Source organism: Anser brachyrhynchus (genome assembly GCF_964034855.1).
Source record: "Anser brachyrhynchus genome assembly, chromosome: 10".
Taxonomy (NCBI): domain Eukaryota; kingdom Metazoa; phylum Chordata; class Aves; order Anseriformes; family Anatidae; genus Anser; species Anser brachyrhynchus.
The window spans coordinates 1,822,710-1,842,409 of record NC_137705.1 but is presented as its reverse complement, the minus strand read 5'-3'; the positions used below and the strand labels follow the sequence as shown (position 1 = coordinate 1,842,409).

Sequence of the window (19,700 nt, the reverse complement as noted above, 5' to 3'; positions counted from 1 at the left end):
CCGAGGAGCCTCTGCCTGGCTGCCAGTGGTGTAGGTGACCCTATGAGCAGGATGCTTTGGAGCAGGCGTGGCGGTTTGAGCAATGACGTTACAGGGAAGGCAACTGGGGAACGGCAATAAATAGATAAATATCAGACTATTGATAGAGCAGTTACTGACCCACAGCTGGACCTGGTCTGTTCTGTGCTTCTGCGGCCAAATGGTTAAGAATGAATCCAGGAAAATGCTTTGTCTGGATAAGCAGGATTTCGTAGCTGCTCGAGAACTGCGGTTTGCTCCAGTGGGAAGGACCACAGGGCGAAGCAGCTGTACTGCTTGGCTCTGCTTTCCCACTTCATCGCCCCACCTCCTCGCCTGTTGTACAGCCGCGTTTTAGAGCAGCACCACCAATTAAGCAGTCCCATGCTTCTGCCCTTGGTCTGAATGTGATTCTTGCTATAATTGTTTCAATTAGGCAAATGAAGTCTGAAGTCTGAAAGTCTAGAATAGCTATAGATAACAAGAGATAGCTACGCCTAAATAATTTCCTAAACTCTGGCTGCTCTTTGGTATTGACTAAATAACACGTGCTCAGTATGTGTTAGGGGAGAATTTTTGCACTGGGCTGGCAAGATCTGATCATCATGTCTTCCTTTTAACACACGAGTCTCTGGGATTAGAAAATGGATATCTGCTGCTTTCCTCCATTTGCATTCTGTTGGAGTCTTAGTATGGTACAGAAAGACTACAATATGACTTTTCCAAATGTCTTAAAGAAAACCTGTCCTTTGAAGCACCTTTGTCTGTCCAATTGTAATTTACAGGAGAGCTAAACAAAGCGTAGTGGGGATGACAGAGATGTTCAGGTGAAATCATATTTATGCAAAATAATGCATGAAGCTTTACGCGTCCATTTGTATTTTATCTCTGTAATACAGACCACAGACTAGGAGGAGTAACCACCTTTAAATGTGAGCATGCATCTTTGCAGAGGAGCTCAATAAGAGAGCAAGGCTCTGCCGTTGGAAGTAGCAAGCTGCTGTCAGTTCGTACGTTTTAGTTACGGGCAGTTATAAGAGCAAGGTTACAGGGCAAGCACGAAGGATATGGAAAGTCACATTCTTTGATTAGAAGGCTCTGAAGTTGGTGGTGTTTGGCACATCGAGAACAAAGAAAACTCTCCCTAACCTTAGTAAAAGTGTTCTTCCTTAGCTATTTATTCAGCCTGAGCACTTTGGCATGTAAATACTTAGTTTATCAACTGTGTTGCTTTCTGCTTCCTGAGTCTGGGTGGTTTCAGTAGGGCATGCCGTGGCTGATTATAGGAAAAGCTTGAAACAAAATGCTTTTATCTCTTGTTATTGCACTGTCTGGAGTATTGTGTTCAGTTATCCACCTTAAACAGCTTGCCAGGTGATGAAAGAACTAACTCTTCTGTCCTGGCTGCATCACTAGCTTAGGTTTCGTTTGTAGTTAGACAATCAGTGAAGTTTGATTAATTTTCTTTGGACAGAACTGCATTGCTACTCATGAGTCCAATGGTATTGACATCATCACAGCATTAATTCTCAATGATATCAACCCTTTGGGAAAGAAGAGGATGGACCTTGTATTGGAGCTGAAGGCAAGTGAATGTTTTGTGTGATCGACGTTCACATAAGCAGGATGAAACAAATTTATTGTTGGAATAATGTGGGTGTTTGTTATATCCCAATAATCACAAGTGCCAAAAAATTATATGCATCAGAGAGCTGAACGCGGTGCCCAAAGACTGTCTCAGGCAATATCGTATTTTAAATGATAACACGGAGTCACCAGTTTTCAGATGTGGGTGACTGCAGACAATCAAGATGTGCTGAGGAGTCCTAAAATAATTACCTGTTAAAAAATTAATTCCAATTAAAACTTCTCTGTTGGTAAGCTTTTACATGTACAATGGAAGTAAAATTTCTCGTGCTACGTCTAGTTCCCTAATACTTTATTGCTGCTGTTAAATCAGTTGATGTTTAGTCATCAAGATTTTTTTATGGCTATTCGTATTAATGCTGAAATAATTAGCCCTGGTGCTGTTTTCAAAATACCCTAGCAGGTTGTCTTCTGGCTACAATAGTCACAGAGTACTCCTACTTCAGCATATGTTTGAGAAGTATTTCCTTTCCGACTTACTGTCCTGTCTTATAGTGCAATGTCTCGTTGTTTTCCGCTGCCGACTCACACCATTATTATGGCTAGTGTGGCTTTTTTATTATTCTAAATAAAAAATGCTTTTAGACTCAATTAGCATTATACTTCAAAATTAAATACTTTTATTGGTTTTTATTGTCAGTCATGATGGATTTTAATCTTAATTGTTCGTATTAAAGTAGTCTGGTGCCTTGTGGTAGTTTCCCATTTCCTCCTCCTATTTCTTGGCATGAGCAGGTCGCAGAGTAATTTTCAGTTAAAAGCAGCGAAGCACGTCTGTGTCTTCAGCCTTGGCTGTCCTTTGATTTAATCAACAGAATCTTGAGTAAAGCTGAGCTGCACCATTGTGGGGTTGAAAGCCTGTAGTAATGCTGCAGCATTTTTAACACTACAAAATAATACACACCAGCTTCAAAACCTCACTATTTGAGAAATCTAAACCTTAATTTGGTGTTCGCTGATAAATAGGGTTTGGGAAGTAAACTGATTTTAAAAAATAAACAAGCAATAAAAAACCCACCTAAGCTGTATAGCCAAATAATTAGATGAGAGGGAGTGCTTGGCACGCTGAGGCTGTAGGAGCCCTGCCGTAGCTCCAGCCGGGTGGCTCTGCCTTGCCTGGTGCTCGTACTCACAGAAACCAAGTATCTCGAGCCCTTCTGGGCAGTGTGTTTGGAGGAGCCGGAGCTGGATACGCTCTGCTTTTGACTCCATGCAGTGACTGGTGGTGTTCTTCCTTCCTTTCAGAACAACGCTTCAAAGTTGCTCTTGGCAATCATGGAGAGCAGGCACGACAGCGAGAATGCAGAGAGGATCCTCTACAACATGAGGCCCAAGGAGCTGGTGAGTCCCTGGGCTGCCCCGATGCTCCTGGCTAGGTGTCGTCGTGGGGTGAGCCCAGGCACTGTGCAGCTCTGCGCACAGGTCCCGGACAACTGCAGGTCTTGGCACGGGTTTGACTGAATGCGGTGTTTGCCGAGCATGGACCTGGTTAGCCCCCAGAGAGCAGGAGCACTTCAGTTGTGCTGAATGCTCCGGAGACAGCTGCTTTACTGCTGCATAAAGAAGGGAAGAGGGCATCGCCTTACACTTTGGAATCTGTGTAAAGACACTATTTGTGCACAAAACGGATATATTGTGACCTAAAAGCTGTTCAGTAAACTCTAGCAGCATTTTGGGCTGTTTAATGTGTTAATTGGTAAAGACACAAACAGATTCAAAGTACCCCTGAAACACTGACAGCTCGTCCAAGTGTGTGTGGTCATGGCAGGGGCCAAAGATCAGATGTGATGTAGTGTGCCATGAGCACGGCCCAGAACGTATTACTTGGAGGGAAATGTAAAGTTTGGTTTCTCGTGTTGATGAGCCAGGCTGAAGATGCTGAGTTCAGGTCTCCTGTTTTATCCTGGATGTTGAAGCCCACTGCCCTTCCTCTTGAATGTGTACGGTCAGCTTTCTTTCACTGCTCTAAGAGCACCAAATGTGTATGGGCCTTAGCAGACTTCAGCCCTCAAACTGAGCCGTCTCTTCATTGGCCTGTGTCTGTTTTTCTAGGTGGAAGTGATAAAGAAGGCATACCTACAAGGCGAAGTAGAATTTGAGGATGGAGAGAATGGAGAAGATCTTGCAGCATCTCCTCGGAACGTGGGGCACAACATTTATATATTAGCTCATCAGGTAGAATTGAATTCGCAGCTTTTGTTAGCACTAAGTAACACAAATTGTGAATAACAAGAGGTCTGCTTTTCACTGAAATTGTTTTAATGGCTCAGAGACAAACTCACTGCATGTTCTCTTTGTATAACAGCAAAATCTTATCTTTAAAAAAGTCAAAAATGAAACTTCTGTAATGAATAAGAAACTGTTCAGAGTTTTATAATGGGAAACAGGCAGCTTCTTGACCAAGTTTCTGAGGACACACAATTGAAGTTCTTGGCAGAACTGGGGAGCAAAATATTATTTTTCAGCTGTATCAGAAGTTACTTTCTACTCCCAAATAAATTATTCTCATGGATCATTTAAACCTTAAGCAGAAATCTCACCCTGCTTTTATTGTTCGTGCCACGTTCTCTCTCATCATTTATGTTGGAGCTGGTCGGGTTTGCTGCATTGATACAGCGTGGTGTTGGAAAGGTCAAAGACCAAGGGGAGAAAAAAATCTAGGTCTGTTTATGTAACGATGCTACATAGATCCCTCCATTAGAGACTCCTTGTTCCTTTTGCATCTGAGAAAAAAAAAAACACACTGTCATTATGCTATAAAAGTAATTTAGAGCATCCAGAAGCATTTTTTTGAGCAGTGTTCTGTGAATCTGCTTTTTAGGTGATGCAAACGTTCTCCTCCATCCCTGCCTCAATACTTGAGCAGTAGGCACACCTTTGAATTAGGGTGGGTGTAGAAGGATAGACTGAATGTGAATGGTCAGAAACTTTCCCAAGTCAGGCAAACAGTGGGAGAAAATGGATAAAAGAGGAATACACCGTGGATATTAAAATATATATTGGAATCTTTCTGACTTGCTCCCAGAATAGAGCTGCAGGGTGTCTGGTTGGAATAGAAGAAGCCTTCTGTCAACTTTGCCCTTTCTTAGCAGCTGACTGCGTACTATTTCTTTTTTTATGCCAAAAATCAGAAATTTAATATCATAGAGAGACATCTGGTGTTTCCCACTCCCTTTGCATTCCTTTATTTTAGTTGGCTCGTCATAACAAAGAGCTGCAGAACATGCTGAAGCCGGGAGGTCAGATAGAGGGAGATGAGGCTCTGGAGTTTTACGCCAAGCACACGGCACAGATTGAGGTAAAGGGAAACATGGGGGGCATGGGGAGATGTGGTCTTCTGGGGAAGGAGCGGTTTGGAAGAAAATCTGTGTAATGAAACAACAGTTACATTATACATGATATTTTGATTGAACTGACTACCTGTGTGGACTGTCATCTTTGACATAAGAACTTTTTTTGACAGCCTCTGGGAGGGGAGCTATTTTTGAGCTGTCATGTGTGGGCTTTAAGATGGAGCTGAGCAGAGCTCTGTTGGCAGAAGGAAGTGTAACTTCACTTATGTTACATTTTGGCCGGTACTATTGCTTAATCCATAGTTAGTGATATCTTCTGCCATTCTTTCTGTATTAAAATGAGCGTTTTGGCCTGTTGTACAGTCAATCTGAGGTGCTTTTAAAAAGTAAAACATATACAAACATGGAGAGTTCACAAAACTCTGTAATAAGCAAGATAAATATAACTGTTACTCCTTATACTTTCCTGCTCAATGTGTTGCTAAAACTTGCTAAGTTTCCTGAATCGAGTGACCAGATTGTGCTGAAATTCAGAGCAGCTTTGGTGCAGGATTTACTGGGCCCCTTGGAAATCCCAGCTCTGAACAGTATTGCCAGAATAAGACCACAGCATGGAAATTATCAATCTTGGAGCAAAATGTAGGCCTGCTTTGAAAGGTAAATCGGCTGAAGTGTCTGTCAGGCTGCTGTTCTACAGAAATGCATCCAAGTTCTACACGTAGCTGGTTTTAAAGGGTGCAGAAGAAGAAAGCAGACAAACCAAGAAATAAAAACATTTAAAACTAGGGAAAACTCCAATAAGACTGTTGTTCAGATTGTCAGGTCGGACCGTACAATGGAGCAAATCGTCTTCCCTGTGCCCAGTATATGTGAATTCCTCACCAAGGAGTCCAAGCTGCGGATATATTACACCACGGAGAGGGATGAACAAGGCAGTAAGATCAATGATTTCTTCATGAAATCAGAAGACCTCTTTAATGAGATGAACTGGCAAAAGAAATTGCGAGGTAAGTGGCTGTTACGAGTGCGGAGGGTTACCAGCAGAGTACTTAGGTCAGGTTTTAAAAAATTTAAAACGTTGACTTGATAGCAGATGGTTCCCCAGTGTGGCAGCAACCTTGATGATTGTTTGAAAGAATCTGCTCCTCTGCACGATGGCAATATGCCGTAATGAATTCAAGCTTAACGCCACAGCAATATGGACCAACTGGAGGGGATCCAGGGGACAGCAGTAAGAAAGATCACAGGTCGTCTTTTTTAAGATGCAAGAGAAAGGAACACATTTGTGGAGGCTTCGCTTAAATGAGATGGCATTTGGTGGTAGGGAGAAATGAAGAGGGCCAAACTGAAGGGAGCAGTGGTCCGTTCTCCTTGCCTGCGCTGGGTACAAGCAGCACTTCCCTTGCATTGCAAGAAAGAGTAAGGCTGGGTAACGCAGCACAAACGTGGGCTGCCTGTGGTGGGTATGGCATCTCCTGCAGTGGAGGTGTTTAAGAACAGGTTAAACACGTGCTTTCCAGTAATAGTTAAAGTTAATCCTTTCTGTGGGCAAGGAGTAGACTAGAGGACGTGCTGAGTAAGTCCCTTACAGCCCTGTGATGCTGATATCTGAAAGCAAATATTTTCAAGCACTGCTTTTCCCTCTGAGGTTTCCACTGGCAGCTGGGAAAACTTTTAGAACTATATTTTAATCCATACAGTGCCACCATTTCACCCAGTAAACTTTCTAGCTTGTTTGCTTGAAATTATTTAAAAAAAAAAATCTTTTTTTTTTTTTCTGAAGGAGAAATGTTGTGCATGAGGCTCAGCTTCAGTGGGCAGTGGTTAGAATTTACCAACATTGCCACTCGGAAATGTCAGATAAAGTGGTTATTTCCTCCTCGAGTCAACATCTGCCATCTGATACCCCTGTTGTTTCCCATGCTTGAATCAGCTAAATACCAGTAATTAGTGCTAGAGCACAAAGAGTACAGGACTCCCTACAAAAGGAAATGTGGGAGTGGGCTTCTGTACGGCTACGTGCCGCTGCCAGCCACCGAAACCTGCCTGCGGGGCTGGACAAATCCACACCGGTGTGGTGGCAAAGCTTTTTCCCCGATGGAGACGTTGGTGGTACTCAGTCTGTGGCATCTTGTAGGGGAAAAAAAGGGTTGAGAAGGGACCTCTTGATCTTTCTTGTTCTGAAGATTACTTTTAATGAAACGATTTCCCTTTGCAACCTCCAATTGCGTTTTGCCCTTTCAATGTGCACCTCCAAGAAAAGCCTGGATTCTCTCCGCTTTGTTGTTAGGATGCATAGGCACAGTTCACACCAGAGCTGATGATGTCTTGCACTTTTGGCAACAGAAACTCAGTATTTGCTTCAGATAATTGGGGTGTATGTATTTCTATGTTTTCTTTTAACAAAGAAAAGCAATTGTAATTTTGTTTAAAATTATCAAGATCAGATATAGGTAGGACAGCCTGAAACTTGATCAGCTCTATTGAAATTTAGCTGTACTTAAATTTTTCATTTTTATGAATACTAGAGTGGAGCTATTTCCACTTAACAATGGATTAATACTTCTCTCAGCATCAAACCCCCCCAGTAAGCTGCTTCCTAAAATGACTTCTAAGAACTCTACAAGAAAGATAGTATATGACATGTTAAACAAATGGGCAACTTTGCGTTTGACAGCATCCATATATTCTGTTGGATTTTGCTGTTTAAGTCTAGATTTCTGGGTTACTTTAGTTGTCTTTGAGGCAATCTCCAAGCAAGCTGTGAAGATACCCAAAATTAACAGCAGGCTGCAAATTAATCAAGATCCATATGCAAAAATGGAAAATATTTCTTTTTTCTTTGAAGAACTGGAATTTTTCATTAAGATTATAATTCTGTTACACCATGCGGGAAATCTTTCAGGCTGTCTCCTAATGTTCTGGTTTTGTTAGGCCTCTGACTGATAGTCTACATTTATACAATCATTTCTCACATCTTCAGTGCAGGTTTGTGTTTTTGAGACATGACAGGCTGGCAGTGCTGTGTTGTGCTCATGTGATCCACTTGCAATTTATTGAAACCCGAGAAAGGCATCAGCCCGAGATGTTAAACTTGGAAAGAAACATTTTTCTAAAAAGTCTTTAAAGATTATTATTTCCACCCCTCTTCAGCTCCCGGAGCTGACTCATGATCTGAGCACCGTAAGTCTCTCAAGGTCTTAATAAGGAACTCAGAGGAGCCTGCCAAAACCAGGTGAAAGTGCCTCATAGGGCAGGTAGTCTGTGCCCACCCCCAAATAGCAGTGTAAGGTAAAACCTGGAATTTTGTAATGACCCTTTGTACAAGAATTACATACAAATTCATTCAACCTGCTTACAAATTCATTCAGTTAAAACGAGATCGGGAAGAGAAGTAATATAGAATGCAATGCCTCGTGTATTCAGGACACTGCCACATCTCATTCCATCGAAGCTTAACGTGTGCCTGGCTAATCAGGTGCAACGGAGCTTTTATTCTTACAGCGACTGGGTGCCTTTTTGTCGTCCTTTCCTTTACATTCAGCTGTTGCATGCATATGCTTTTTATGTGCGTTTCAACTCAGTATAATGAAGCATTGTATCACTCTTTTAACCCACTTTTTTGCTTAGGATGCTAGACGAGGTGATTTACTGAAGAGAGGTGGTGACGACTGTGATGCTCAGAACTGCTGCATTCGTTAATTTACTCTTCTTTGCAGCCTCAGAGTTTGCATTTTAATCTCTTCCCTAAATTTCATTGTGAGCTTCTTTGCCTTTGCTCTCTGGTATCTGTATGCATTACCTCCTTCCAAAAGGGAAAAACATTCCCTTCTTTGAAAGAATTTTTAATAGATTTTTCACTACTGTAGATTTCAGGAGTACACAATTTGCTGCACAATAAGCCTGCAGGAGCTAAATTCTGGGGGATTTTGCCTTGATGCAGAGGGAATTACTGTGAGGCAGCTTTTTAGTTGTCCTTTTCATCTTCTTGTCCATGACCACTTCAGAAAATGAATCTTTCTGCTTTTGTGCCTCTTGGTTCTAGCTGCAGAGATTATTAATTTTAATAAGGCTTTTTTAAAGGCATTTGTATGTATTCAAAAATACACAGCTATTTAGCTGTACCCCTAGCTCCGTGCAGTTACATATGTGCCCTTTGCCCACAGTACAGAGGGAAGGCCAGCTGAGCTTCAACTGGTTTATTATTTTGGGACTATATTGGTCTATTATCAGCTTGAAGTAAAGTTGTTTTATTTGCTTGGCAGCCAGTCCTAAACATTTTAGCTTTATTGTTATGTCGCTACGCTGCATTTTGTGTCTTAATTGTGCACCTAGGCCTTCGCTGTGTTGTTTCTGGCTTGCTGCAGTGGAAAGGAAGCCTGAACGCGGGCAGGCGTTGAGGGCAGGGGAGCTGCTGCCAGCAGCGGTAGCAGCACAGCTGGGAGGGATGGGGCTGAATCTCACCGATGCGAACGTGTACACATTTTCTTCCTCCTAATCGTTCTCTGTGTGACTCTGAGTACAAAGTACGTTATTAGGGGAAACCTGAAGTCCTTGACCTCTTGTATTTCTGAACTTGTTCTCATGCTGCTGCTAAATCAATTCATGTTAGGAAATACTCTCCTTTTTAACATTAGTTCTTTGCCTTAAAGCACGATCTAAGAAGCTGGAAGTACCCCAAAGATAAAGAGTAATCAAATAAACTTCAGGATAAGCAATGAATACTAGTGCTGTTGATGCTGTGCTTTTGGGCAAACAGAAAATAATCAGCTTGATGGAAATGATGTGTTTGTTTTTTTTTTTATATATAGACATCTTGGTTTTTTAAATGCTCCATTATTAATAAGAATTATTTTTGTTGTTTTGCAGCTCAGCCTTTCCTGTACTGGTGTGCTCGCAACATGTCCTTCTGGAGCAGTATTTCCTTTAACCTGGCTGTCCTTATGAACTTGCTCGTAGCATTTTTCTATCCATTCAAAGGAATTCGAGGAGGTACCAATATCAGACATATAAAAATATATGAACAAATAAGGTCTGATGAGCCAAATTCTGTCCCCTGTGTGTCTGCACATCCCTATTAACTTCAGTAGAGCCAGTAGAACAGAAATTGGCTTTTTTAATTGCTTTGATTTAAATTGTGTTATTTTCTGACTTTTTCTTGGGGCATTTGTAAAGAAAATCTAGAGCTGTGCTTTTTCCTAGGAAAAATTACCAAAGACAGACATCTACTTTTAATTACTTGACTGTTCTACTTTGTTTTAAAATTCTGTCATGAAATATTGAACTAAGAATATAAGAAATGTTAATTTATTGCTTTTTTTAATGTCATTTTTCATAAAGCTTCATGGTTACATAGCAGATCAGGAAGTCTGTGAGTGTTGTACAGGGTCGGGAGCTTGCCTTGAGTTCTGGCAGGTGAGACGTATGAGAAGTGACCTGCCTCGTGCCTTGAAAGTTGTTGGAGGATCGAGAATATGAGCTTGGTTCCCCTCCTGCTGCTGTCTCTTCAGAAGCACCTTACCTCTGCGAGTGCTTAGAGCAGAGGTTGCCTTAGGGAGTGCAGAAGAGTGTGCCAGCCTCCTCTCCTGGCTCAGGAACAACCTGCATTTCCTTGCCATAAGTGGGTAGCAGCTGGGCCTGCTATCATCTCTAACATAAAGTATGGGTTAACATGTGTGGCTCAGGGGGGATTGCACAATCTTGCTGTAATAGCTCTCATGGAAGTTGCTTTTGATCCAAACAGTGGGTTTGTGCGACGGTGGTGCTTCTTAGAGCCAATTCAGTAAATACTTCCAATAGAAGCTGATTAGATTCAGCTGCTCTTCCTTAGATTCAGCCTCTGCAAAGAGAAGCACCCTAGGGCAGATTGATTGGTGGATTCATGTCAGCAAGAATCAGAAAATCTGGAGAAATATTCCTGCAAAGGCTCTATCACGGCTATTGCTTGCAAAGCTGGTATGGAGGAAGCATCTGGATGGGAGCTTTTTCCACATCTCTGTCAACTGGAGTAAATAAGGACCCCAAAAGTAAAACCCCGTCCTGGAAAGGGTTATTCATGTTCAAACTTTCACTTCCCTTTCTTAAACATTCATGATGCAACAGGGCCAGATAGATGCTTATCTCTTCCCATTGAACTTCCCTCGGCCTCTTTCTCTTGTTGATTGCTAGCTACAGAGCCTACAGAAAATACAGCTGAAGGGCAGCAGTAGCCTCAACGTAAGAAAGTTATTGTCTGGGCTCTGTGTGCAACATAAAAGCCACTTCACACCCTCTGCGGCTCAGCAGTTAATTTGAGGAGAGCTGTCATTTTGTCCAGGTAGTGTTTGACGGCAGCTGTCTTAGCAGGGGAATAAAGACAATGAGCACGGAAAGCGTGTGGTTCTGGGCTTCTGCATCCTGAGCACGCTCAGGTAAAGCGTGTGGGAAAGTACGGGATATATTAGACCGAAGTCTGGTGTTCCTGAGAAAGGGAAGAGATTAGATAACTTCTGGAACAGGCTTGGGTTTCAGCAGCTGTACCTCCGTGTCACACCGTGGGACGGCAGACCTCGGGGTCACCCCGGCTCCCTTCTGGCCAGCAGCTGGTTGAAAGGGCTTAACCAGCACGAAGAGCAGCTGAATTTTCTGTCTCCAGTCTCAAAGATCACAAGTTAAAATTTAAAAGTCTGAATTGATGGCTGCTAGCAAAGCTGGTAATTAAACAAGTTTGTTGAGACTACAAGTTGCAAGACTGGGGGGTGCGGAGAATCATTTGGCATTTTGTATGTGCCCTACCCTGCATATTTGAAATACTTTATCAGGTAACATTTTGATAAAATCTCTTCCTCTATGAGTTACAACCAGCCATGTAAATAATAAATATGCATATATTTATTTTAGCTTTAAAAAAGTTGGACTTTTGAAAACAGACCAGCTGGGGGAAGTTCTGTGTGTCCTGAGCAGCTCAGACACGCTGACCCGAGCAGCTGATCAGCATGTGGCCGTAGCAGGAGTTGTAAAACTTCTGACTCGAGGAGCAGAAACAAAACTGGATGCATGGGATTAGGTACTGAAACTGCGGGAATTCCAGAGAGGCAGAACTTCCCTGCAAGTTCTCTGGGTTACGCCATCCTCCTGCCAGCAGGCTCGTAGTGGAGTCCATGTGCTCACAGCAAGCGCTTTAAGGTTAGGTTGGGCGCGGACCTCGGTGTCGAGTGAACGCTGGCTTCATGATCCTCATTTTCCAAGGGCAGACACCGCTTCCGATTTGCTCCCAGTCTCTTTCTGGTCCCTAGGAATGAGAAACAAGCTGAGGCCCAGAACCCACTCTTCTGTGAGTGCTCCCCTGGCCGCTGAGCCCCGTTACAGTCTTTATCTTTTGCTCCTTGTTCTCATGGTGATGAGCAGCCCCTGTGTAGGTGTGTGTCACCAGCAATACCAAGGACTTCATTAATTCTAGTTACTTTTGCAGGCCTGCAGAGGCAAGGGGATCTTGCCTTTTTCCTTGTCAAGATACCGTTTTCTTGAAGAAAAGCATTTTTAATGCAAGTTTTAAGAAAAAGATGTCTTTTATATTCTGCATAAACCTAGGTTAAACAGTATTTTAGGCTGGGTATTTTTCATGGTTCTTTGAGAAGTGTATTTTTAGATACACAGGCTGATGTTATGTAAGCAGGCAGTCTCATGGGACAGTCTAAATAGAACCAGAAATAGCAAGAGATACAAAAAAAAAAAATGGTGCAAGGTTTTTTTACCAGAAACATAATAGGAGACTCAGGATGAATATGTGAATCGGGACCTGGATGTATTTGTCGTCTTCCTTCACCTCCACATTCAATCATCTACAGAGTACACTAGCGAAACTCCTCTCCTTTTCAGTATTCAAGTTGTCTAAGTAATGAACACTAAAATGAAGAATCCTATAATACTGTTTATCATTTACATAATGCTTTAGTAATAAGTTTGTAATTAAGCTCTGCTGAAGGCGCTGGGCTCAGACGTTCCACTTAGCACTTTGAAATCAGGAACGTCTGAACGTGAGGATTAATGGCGCTCCACCAAAGATAAGATAAAATGGCATTTATCTGGCTATTTTGGTTTTGTTTTGCTTGGTGTACAAAGTATTGAAACATTTTTTGTTTTTTTCTCCTTCATCCTAGGTACACTAGAGCCCCACTTGTCAGGCCTGCTGTGGACAGCTATGCTGATATCTCTGGCTATAGTCATAGCTCTTCCTAAGCCCCATGGTATCAGAGCCTTAATAGCTTCTACAATATTACGCCTAATATTTTCAGTTGGTTTACAACCTACTTTATTTCTTCTGGGTGCATTCAACGTAAGTATCAAGTTGGGTTTTTTTGAAGTTCTGTTGCTTCTTATGTAAGGGCTTCTTACCTGCTCCGAGGCAAAAATAGGCTGGAACAGTGTGGCAGAACTGGGGTAAGGAGTCGTTCCCTCCTCGGTCGTTGCTAGCAGAAGTACTTTACTGCTGCTCATTTAATTCTGCTTCCCTAAGCCGGAGGGCTCTAAGGTCTCGCTCAGTTTTGTCACAGTCTAGTAACAGCTCCCACCCTAGCCAGAAATGTACACAAGTCTCTGTGACCCTTCAGCAATAGGATGTTCGCTCAAACCCGTCTCCTGCTCAGCGACTGAGCTGCAGTATTTACGGGATTGTGTAAGATGTACTAAACAATGCATTTCCCAAATGTCTGTCTGCAGTCTACCTGCCAGCCAAGAGCTGACACTAAGCAGTTTTGCTACAGTTACGCGTGGACTGAGCATGTAAACTGAGCCGCCAGAAAACTTCATTAATGCTCAAACCCGGATACTTGTGGTTTCTAGGCAAGTAAGCCAAAAATGTTTCTTTGACTGAGTCAGCAGGAGCTGTGCAAAGATGCATCTTCTTGAAGCACTGGCCTTTATTACAAAGTTCTCAGCTTTAACGTGCATCATTTAATAGTGTTCCTTGTCTTCAAAATACGTCACCAAGTGCTGTGTGCTAAAGAATCAGAGTTGCGTTGTTAGGATTGTTGCCGTTGTTGATAATTGCAGTGTTTAGCAGGTTCCAGGTAAGTCGAAGGCAGCTCTCCTTCAGTGCTGATGGCTGGGGCTATACAGGAGGATTCCTGTGTGCATGATCTGAGAGTGAAATGCTGGGGCAATCTGGAGCGCTCGCTTATTAGCGAGCAGTAGGGGCTGTTTCAGAAATGTAAGGGCTGCTGGAGGCTAGCAAGTAATTTGATTGCAGAAAGTGCAGAGCTTAGAGGGTTTTTTTAGGGCAGTTCACCTCTCACACCAGGGAGTGTTCTTACTTTCTTTAAATCTTGAAGTCCTGATGCCCTTTGACAACCAGCTGGGGACAGGAGTCGATGTTCCTGTTTTATAGATGTGTTAAGTTTTAGTTGTGGCTCACTGTCTCAGCTGTGCAGAAAATGCAACAGAAAGCAGCCATTGACTGACACGTAAAATGCTGGCATGTAGCAGACAATTCAGCAGTTGTTGGTGTTGCCGTATAGCTGAGTTACCACCAGCTTTGAAAAATTGCCTTTTTTCCTGCAGGCTATGTATTGCAACTAATTTATGATTAATCTTTCCTTAGGTTTGTAATAAAATCATTTTTCTGATGAGTTTTGTGGGCAACTGTGGAACCTTCACTAGAGGATACAAGGCAATGATCATGGATGTAGAGTTTCTTTATCACCTGCTGTACCTCCTGATCTGTGCTCTGGGGCTTTTTGTACATGAATTCTTTTATAGTTTGTTGGTAGGTATTCATTTTGTCTTCAGAATGTTTTTCTTCCTATGTGCTTGTAAAGTCCCACCTGGATGTCATCCACTGCTTGCTTTCTGCTTTACAGCCGGACACTGTCGTGCAAGCACTCTTTTGAAAATGGGGCTCTGGTGATTTCACTTAGAAGTTACTGTGGAAGGCTACAGGATCCCTGCCCTATCTCCTCTTCCTGATTTTTACAGACAAATGGAGAATTTTGTGTCTTTTCAAGCATATTACGCCAGGCACCTGTTTGAGGTTAAGTTTAGTTAAAACTGCTTGTTAGGGTAAATGTGTGTGCACAAAGATATTTAGTATTTCCCCTCGTGGTAGTTGGCCGTCATCTCGGACGCTAAGGTCTATAGGCTCTCTAGGTTAGAGGTACTGCTTGTGGCCCTGCTCTGACTTCCAAGATAATAAACCATTTTAAATTGGTTTGACTCCGGGTAATATCACTGCCTGGTGAAAGTTTAAATCTTTTAAGGTCACATAGGCTCTTGCATGAGAAAAAAATAATTGAAAAATCTAGCCGTAGAAAAGGTAACTGAGCAGTAGGTACTTGAGGAGCTACCGTGCTGTGAGTTATTTTTTTAAATAAGAAAGTATTCTAAAATATTAATTTATTTTAAAAATAGGTTTACTAGACACACGGTCTAGAAGATACTGATATTAACAGAGAAAACTAATTATATAACACAGTGTTCATGTTCTTTGAGTACTTGGTTAGCTGTGGAGCATCTCTGTAGCTATGGCTGTTCTCTAGGCCTTACACAACTGACAGGGATGCCTGGCATACATGTTTTTTCTGTGTGGGGTGGAATTCATCCTGTGCGGTGCAATTCTTCTAAGAATAAGCAGTTAAAGGAGTATATCTAGTGTTGGTGGAGAAAATGTGTCGCTTGTAATGCAAACCCAAAATCCCATTCGGAGCTCTCTGTTTTCATCCCTTTGTTTGATGTCTGCTACATCCTCTGGTAACTGAATTGCTTATTTTCTGTATTCACGTAGGTCCACATTAACAAATACCTGTCCTCTCATTGTCAGCCAGCACATAGCCAGCAACCTGACTGGGCTATGCTCGTGACATGTCACAGGCCCAGACGAGTGAGGAATGTAAAGACATTTAAACGGAAAATTTTCTTCCCAACACTAATTTGGGTGAAAATATTGCTCACTGTTAGTGTGCCACAAAAGATATTGGTAGTACATGTGAAAAACAGCCATTGATTTTGTTTGTTGTCCCCCAGCTCTTTGACTTGGTGTACCGAGAGGAGACCTTGCTGAACGTCATCAAAAGTGTCACTCGCAACGGGCGTTCCATCATCCTGACGGCTGTGCTTGCGCTCATCTTGGTGTACCTCTTCTCTATAGTGGGGTACCTGTTCTTCAAAGATGACTTCATCCTGGAAGTAGACAAGCTCCCGAACGAAACGTTATTGCCAGGTTGGTACCAGTGACTCATTTTGACTGTTCTAGTGTTGAAGAAAGTAATGGACTTCTGTTCCCCGGAGCATGCTGAGTGTCTTCCACCTTTTGTGAGAAATACTGGTTATCTCACAAGTTTGACAATTTCTTTCTTACCAAGGGCTCTGCTTAAATAAATAAATAAAACAGATTGGAGCAAATGGATGCCATATTTACCCTTTAAATTTTGACAAGATGCTGTAATCGGCTGCAACATATAGAGAGGTGGGGTAGCAGAACCCCTGAAGACAGCACTCGGGCTTTTCTGCACACTGAAGATTTCTCTTCTGTTTGCTAAAACAGTTGAGATTATCTAATTCATCTAACACCTACTCCCTCCCCCAGTTTAATTACAAACAGACTTTAGGTAGGCTATCGTGGGGAAGGCTCTGCACTAGGGGGATATTTAGTTCTGCCTCAGTTTGCCAGATTTTGTATGCTTATATTGGCTTTTAATGGTGTGTTCTAGTTTCAACATAAGAAAATTTAATATTTTACCTAAAATAACCCCGTGAATATAAATGAAGGGAAATTACCTTCAAAGCCACGATCCTGTGAAGCTGAGGTCTCTGTGTCAAACTCTGGTTTGCTCATAGTTTTTATAGACTGTATTAATCTCCCTCAATTTGTTGCTATAGTTTAAATTCCATAGTAGACTTCTCAGTGCTGAACATAGGTTGCATATTGTAAGATAAAACGTTTTGTTGTTTTCTTTTCCCTTGCCCTATAGCATCAAGTAAGCAACTCAGTGGATGGGAAGCATAGGAATTAAATTTGTTAGAGAAGGAGTTTGGGTTTTGGCTTATTCTGACTTCTTGTTTTTCTCTCACTTGAGTTACTCAGACAAGCACTGTTTGACATACCCACTATTTTTTCTAATTTTACTGCCTACCCTGTAGGACACCCAAACCTCACTGACCTTATTATTTCACATTTCCACCAAGCTGGAGAAATGCCAAAGATGTGTTACTGTGTGGCACTAGGGTGGTTTTGATACTTGCGAGATGTTGAAGGGCAATTTTTCAATCACCTTGAAAATTCACTGTGCACTAGAACGTAATATTTTTGGAACAATTTCAATTACTTTCGCAACTTCGGAGCTAATGCAAAATAAATGCACAACTATGGTCTTGAATTCATAGAAATAAGTTTATATTTGAAATTAAAATCACTGAATGTGTGAATTGGAAAGGACTGTGGCTGCCTAAACTCTAGGATAACATACAACTCTAAATCTGCCTAGTAATTGCAGACTGAATACGATGAGATATCTTAATATCTGAAAAGTAATCTTGAAAAACACAAAATATTAAATTATTTGACTCATCGCTTTTTTGGTTTTAGATCGCACAGAACCGGGTGAGACCATGACTGGCGAGTTTCTCTATTCAGATGTGTGCAAAGCAGGTAGCAGTGAAAACTGTTCTTCAATCATTCCTTCAGACCGTGAGTATCTGCTTAGCTGCTTTGGAATGACTAACTTCTTATCCTGAAGTTTTCACACTTTTTCGAGTTAAGCACCTTAAGTAAAATTTGAAGGGAAAAAAAAGCCCTGTATACTAAAAGGGGTAACAAAATTAAAAGAGAATCAAGTTAAGCCAACAGCAAAAATGACATTTGCAACATGAATTCTGCAGAGAAACTTGTTGTAACCGAGCAATCCTTTGATAAAACATTGACATATGCTTTGATTTTCTACCTTATCAATTTGAAAAGGAAGTGATGTAGTTTACCTTCTTACAAGGTTATTATTTTAAAACATTAGGCTCTTAAATGTGATCTCAGAGGATAATGCTCTGAAATATGGAACAGAACATTGTTTACTGTCAGCATTATTTTATCTAGTTAACTAAGGAAACTGTTTTTAATATCATGTCAGGAAGTAGTCAATGGATTAAGCAGACAGGGTAGGTTTGGGGGGTTTTTGAGATCAAGAAAGTGCATGTGAGATATTACTTGTAGCATAATCACCCGCCTCAGACTGGGCACTGAAAATTTTCAGTTTTATTTTCTAGAAAATGTAATTTACTAACTTTGAGATTTATGATGCTGGCTGAGAAAGCCAGACAGAACATCGCTATTTCTCTTAGAAGTGGAGCTCTTATATGGTCAAATGTTTCAAATGTCAATAATGGCCACAAGCCCATGCTCTCAAGAGGAGATGGCTCTGTTTTGCTCAAGTGTCCTCTTTGATAAAATAAGATTCAACATAGATACAAGAATAGCTTCTTTATTCGGCTCTAAGAAGAGTGTGCTTTGTCTTTATGCGCTCTGGCTGCAGAAAGGAAAACTTCAGAGATGTGTTTATATCGTAAATAATCAACGTGATATCAGGGTCTTATGTGGACAGAGATGTTAACGATGCCCAAATCTTTAGCATCATTTCTGTACCCTCTTGGGTTTGGGGTATTTCTGGATTTCTCAGGGATTTAGACCCATCTAAGACTTGCCGTGGGAAGGTGGGATCCACTCATGAGCATTTCTATGATGAAATGTAAGTCATGAGACTTTTAATAGGTACAGGGAAAGTATATGAAATTAGGTAATTAATTCTCAGAGTCCTGGAACTGCAACAGTGAAGTTGGAGGCTTCAGCCAAATGGAGAGAGGGTCATAAAAAATAGTGCTACTTTTTTAGTAAAATGCTGTTTCCATAAGCAGTGATATTTTAGCCATTTGAAAAATAAGAGTTGAAGTTGCCATTTTGAGTACAGCCCAAAGGCTGTGCAATCTGTTAGGCACCAAGGGAGAGTGTAAGAGGCAACACTTTGTCCTCTGAGCTGTCAAAAAGCTATGATTCTGTATAAACAGGCAGCTGGTGATCCAAAGCTATGCATACTAACAGAAATGGAAAGAGATATTTAACCAAGTCAAAGACAGCAGTTAAAGCACAAAAGAAAACTCTGCTGGTGAGGAGAGGAGGGCAGGCTGGAGCCACCAGAGTAGGAGACCTGCTCTGATGGTCTGCTCGTAGCGTTTGCAGTGCTGCTGGAAATCACCCGTTTTTGCAAAGGGGAGTGAGAGTGTAGCCAGCAAAGGATGGAGAGAATTATTTAAAACCGATCTTGCCTTCTAAACGTGTCTTTGCTTGCTGTGTTAACAGAAGTGATTGCTGAAGAAATGGAGGAAGAGAATAAAGAGCATACGTGCGAGACGTTACTGATGTGCATTGTTACTGTACTGAGTCATGGGCTCAGGAGTGGGGGTGGAGTAGGTGATGTGCTCAGGAAACCATCCAAAGAGGTAAATTATCACTGAGTGGGGGTGGAAAAGTGATAACCGTGGAGGGCTGGGGATCTAGTTCTGCTGGGGAAAATGTGCGTATGTTCTTGAAACAGATGTAGACCTTGCGAACTAGAAGGGAGCACGCTTTCTCTCTGTGTAATAGTCAAATTTCAGTGGTACCAAATCAAACAGCAGCCAGTTCAAACGAGCTTTGAACCATGGGTTTTTTTCTTAGTACATGAGACCTTTTTCAGCTTAAGGGAATCCAGAACGAGGCCCAAATGAACAGAAATGGTGTAGCCAACA

At 41.8% G+C, this 19,700-nt stretch overlaps 1 protein-coding gene across 14 annotated transcripts in view; it reads left to right on the top strand.

Moving 5' to 3' along the window:
* ITPR1 (inositol 1,4,5-trisphosphate receptor type 1) overlaps nt 1–19,700 on the top strand; it is a 169,940-nt gene that overhangs the window by 131,145 nt on the left and 19,095 nt on the right. For all 14 annotated transcript variants that reach the window (XM_080605983.1, XM_080605984.1, XM_080605993.1 and 11 more), the window contains 11 exons: nt 1,493–1,603; nt 2,911–3,006; nt 3,718–3,840; nt 4,859–4,963; nt 5,773–5,965; nt 9,828–9,950; nt 13,097–13,272; nt 14,536–14,700; nt 15,954–16,149; nt 17,515–17,616; nt 19,273–19,412. In XM_080605983.1, coding sequence (XP_080462109.1) covers nt 1,493–1,603; nt 2,911–3,006; nt 3,718–3,840; nt 4,859–4,963; nt 5,773–5,965; nt 9,828–9,950; nt 13,097–13,272; nt 14,536–14,700; nt 15,954–16,149; nt 17,515–17,616; nt 19,273–19,412 — 1,530 coding nt within the window. The remainder of the gene's footprint in view (nt 1–1,492; nt 1,604–2,910; nt 3,007–3,717; nt 3,841–4,858; nt 4,964–5,772; nt 5,966–9,827; nt 9,951–13,096; nt 13,273–14,535; nt 14,701–15,953; nt 16,150–17,514; nt 17,617–19,272; nt 19,413–19,700) is intronic.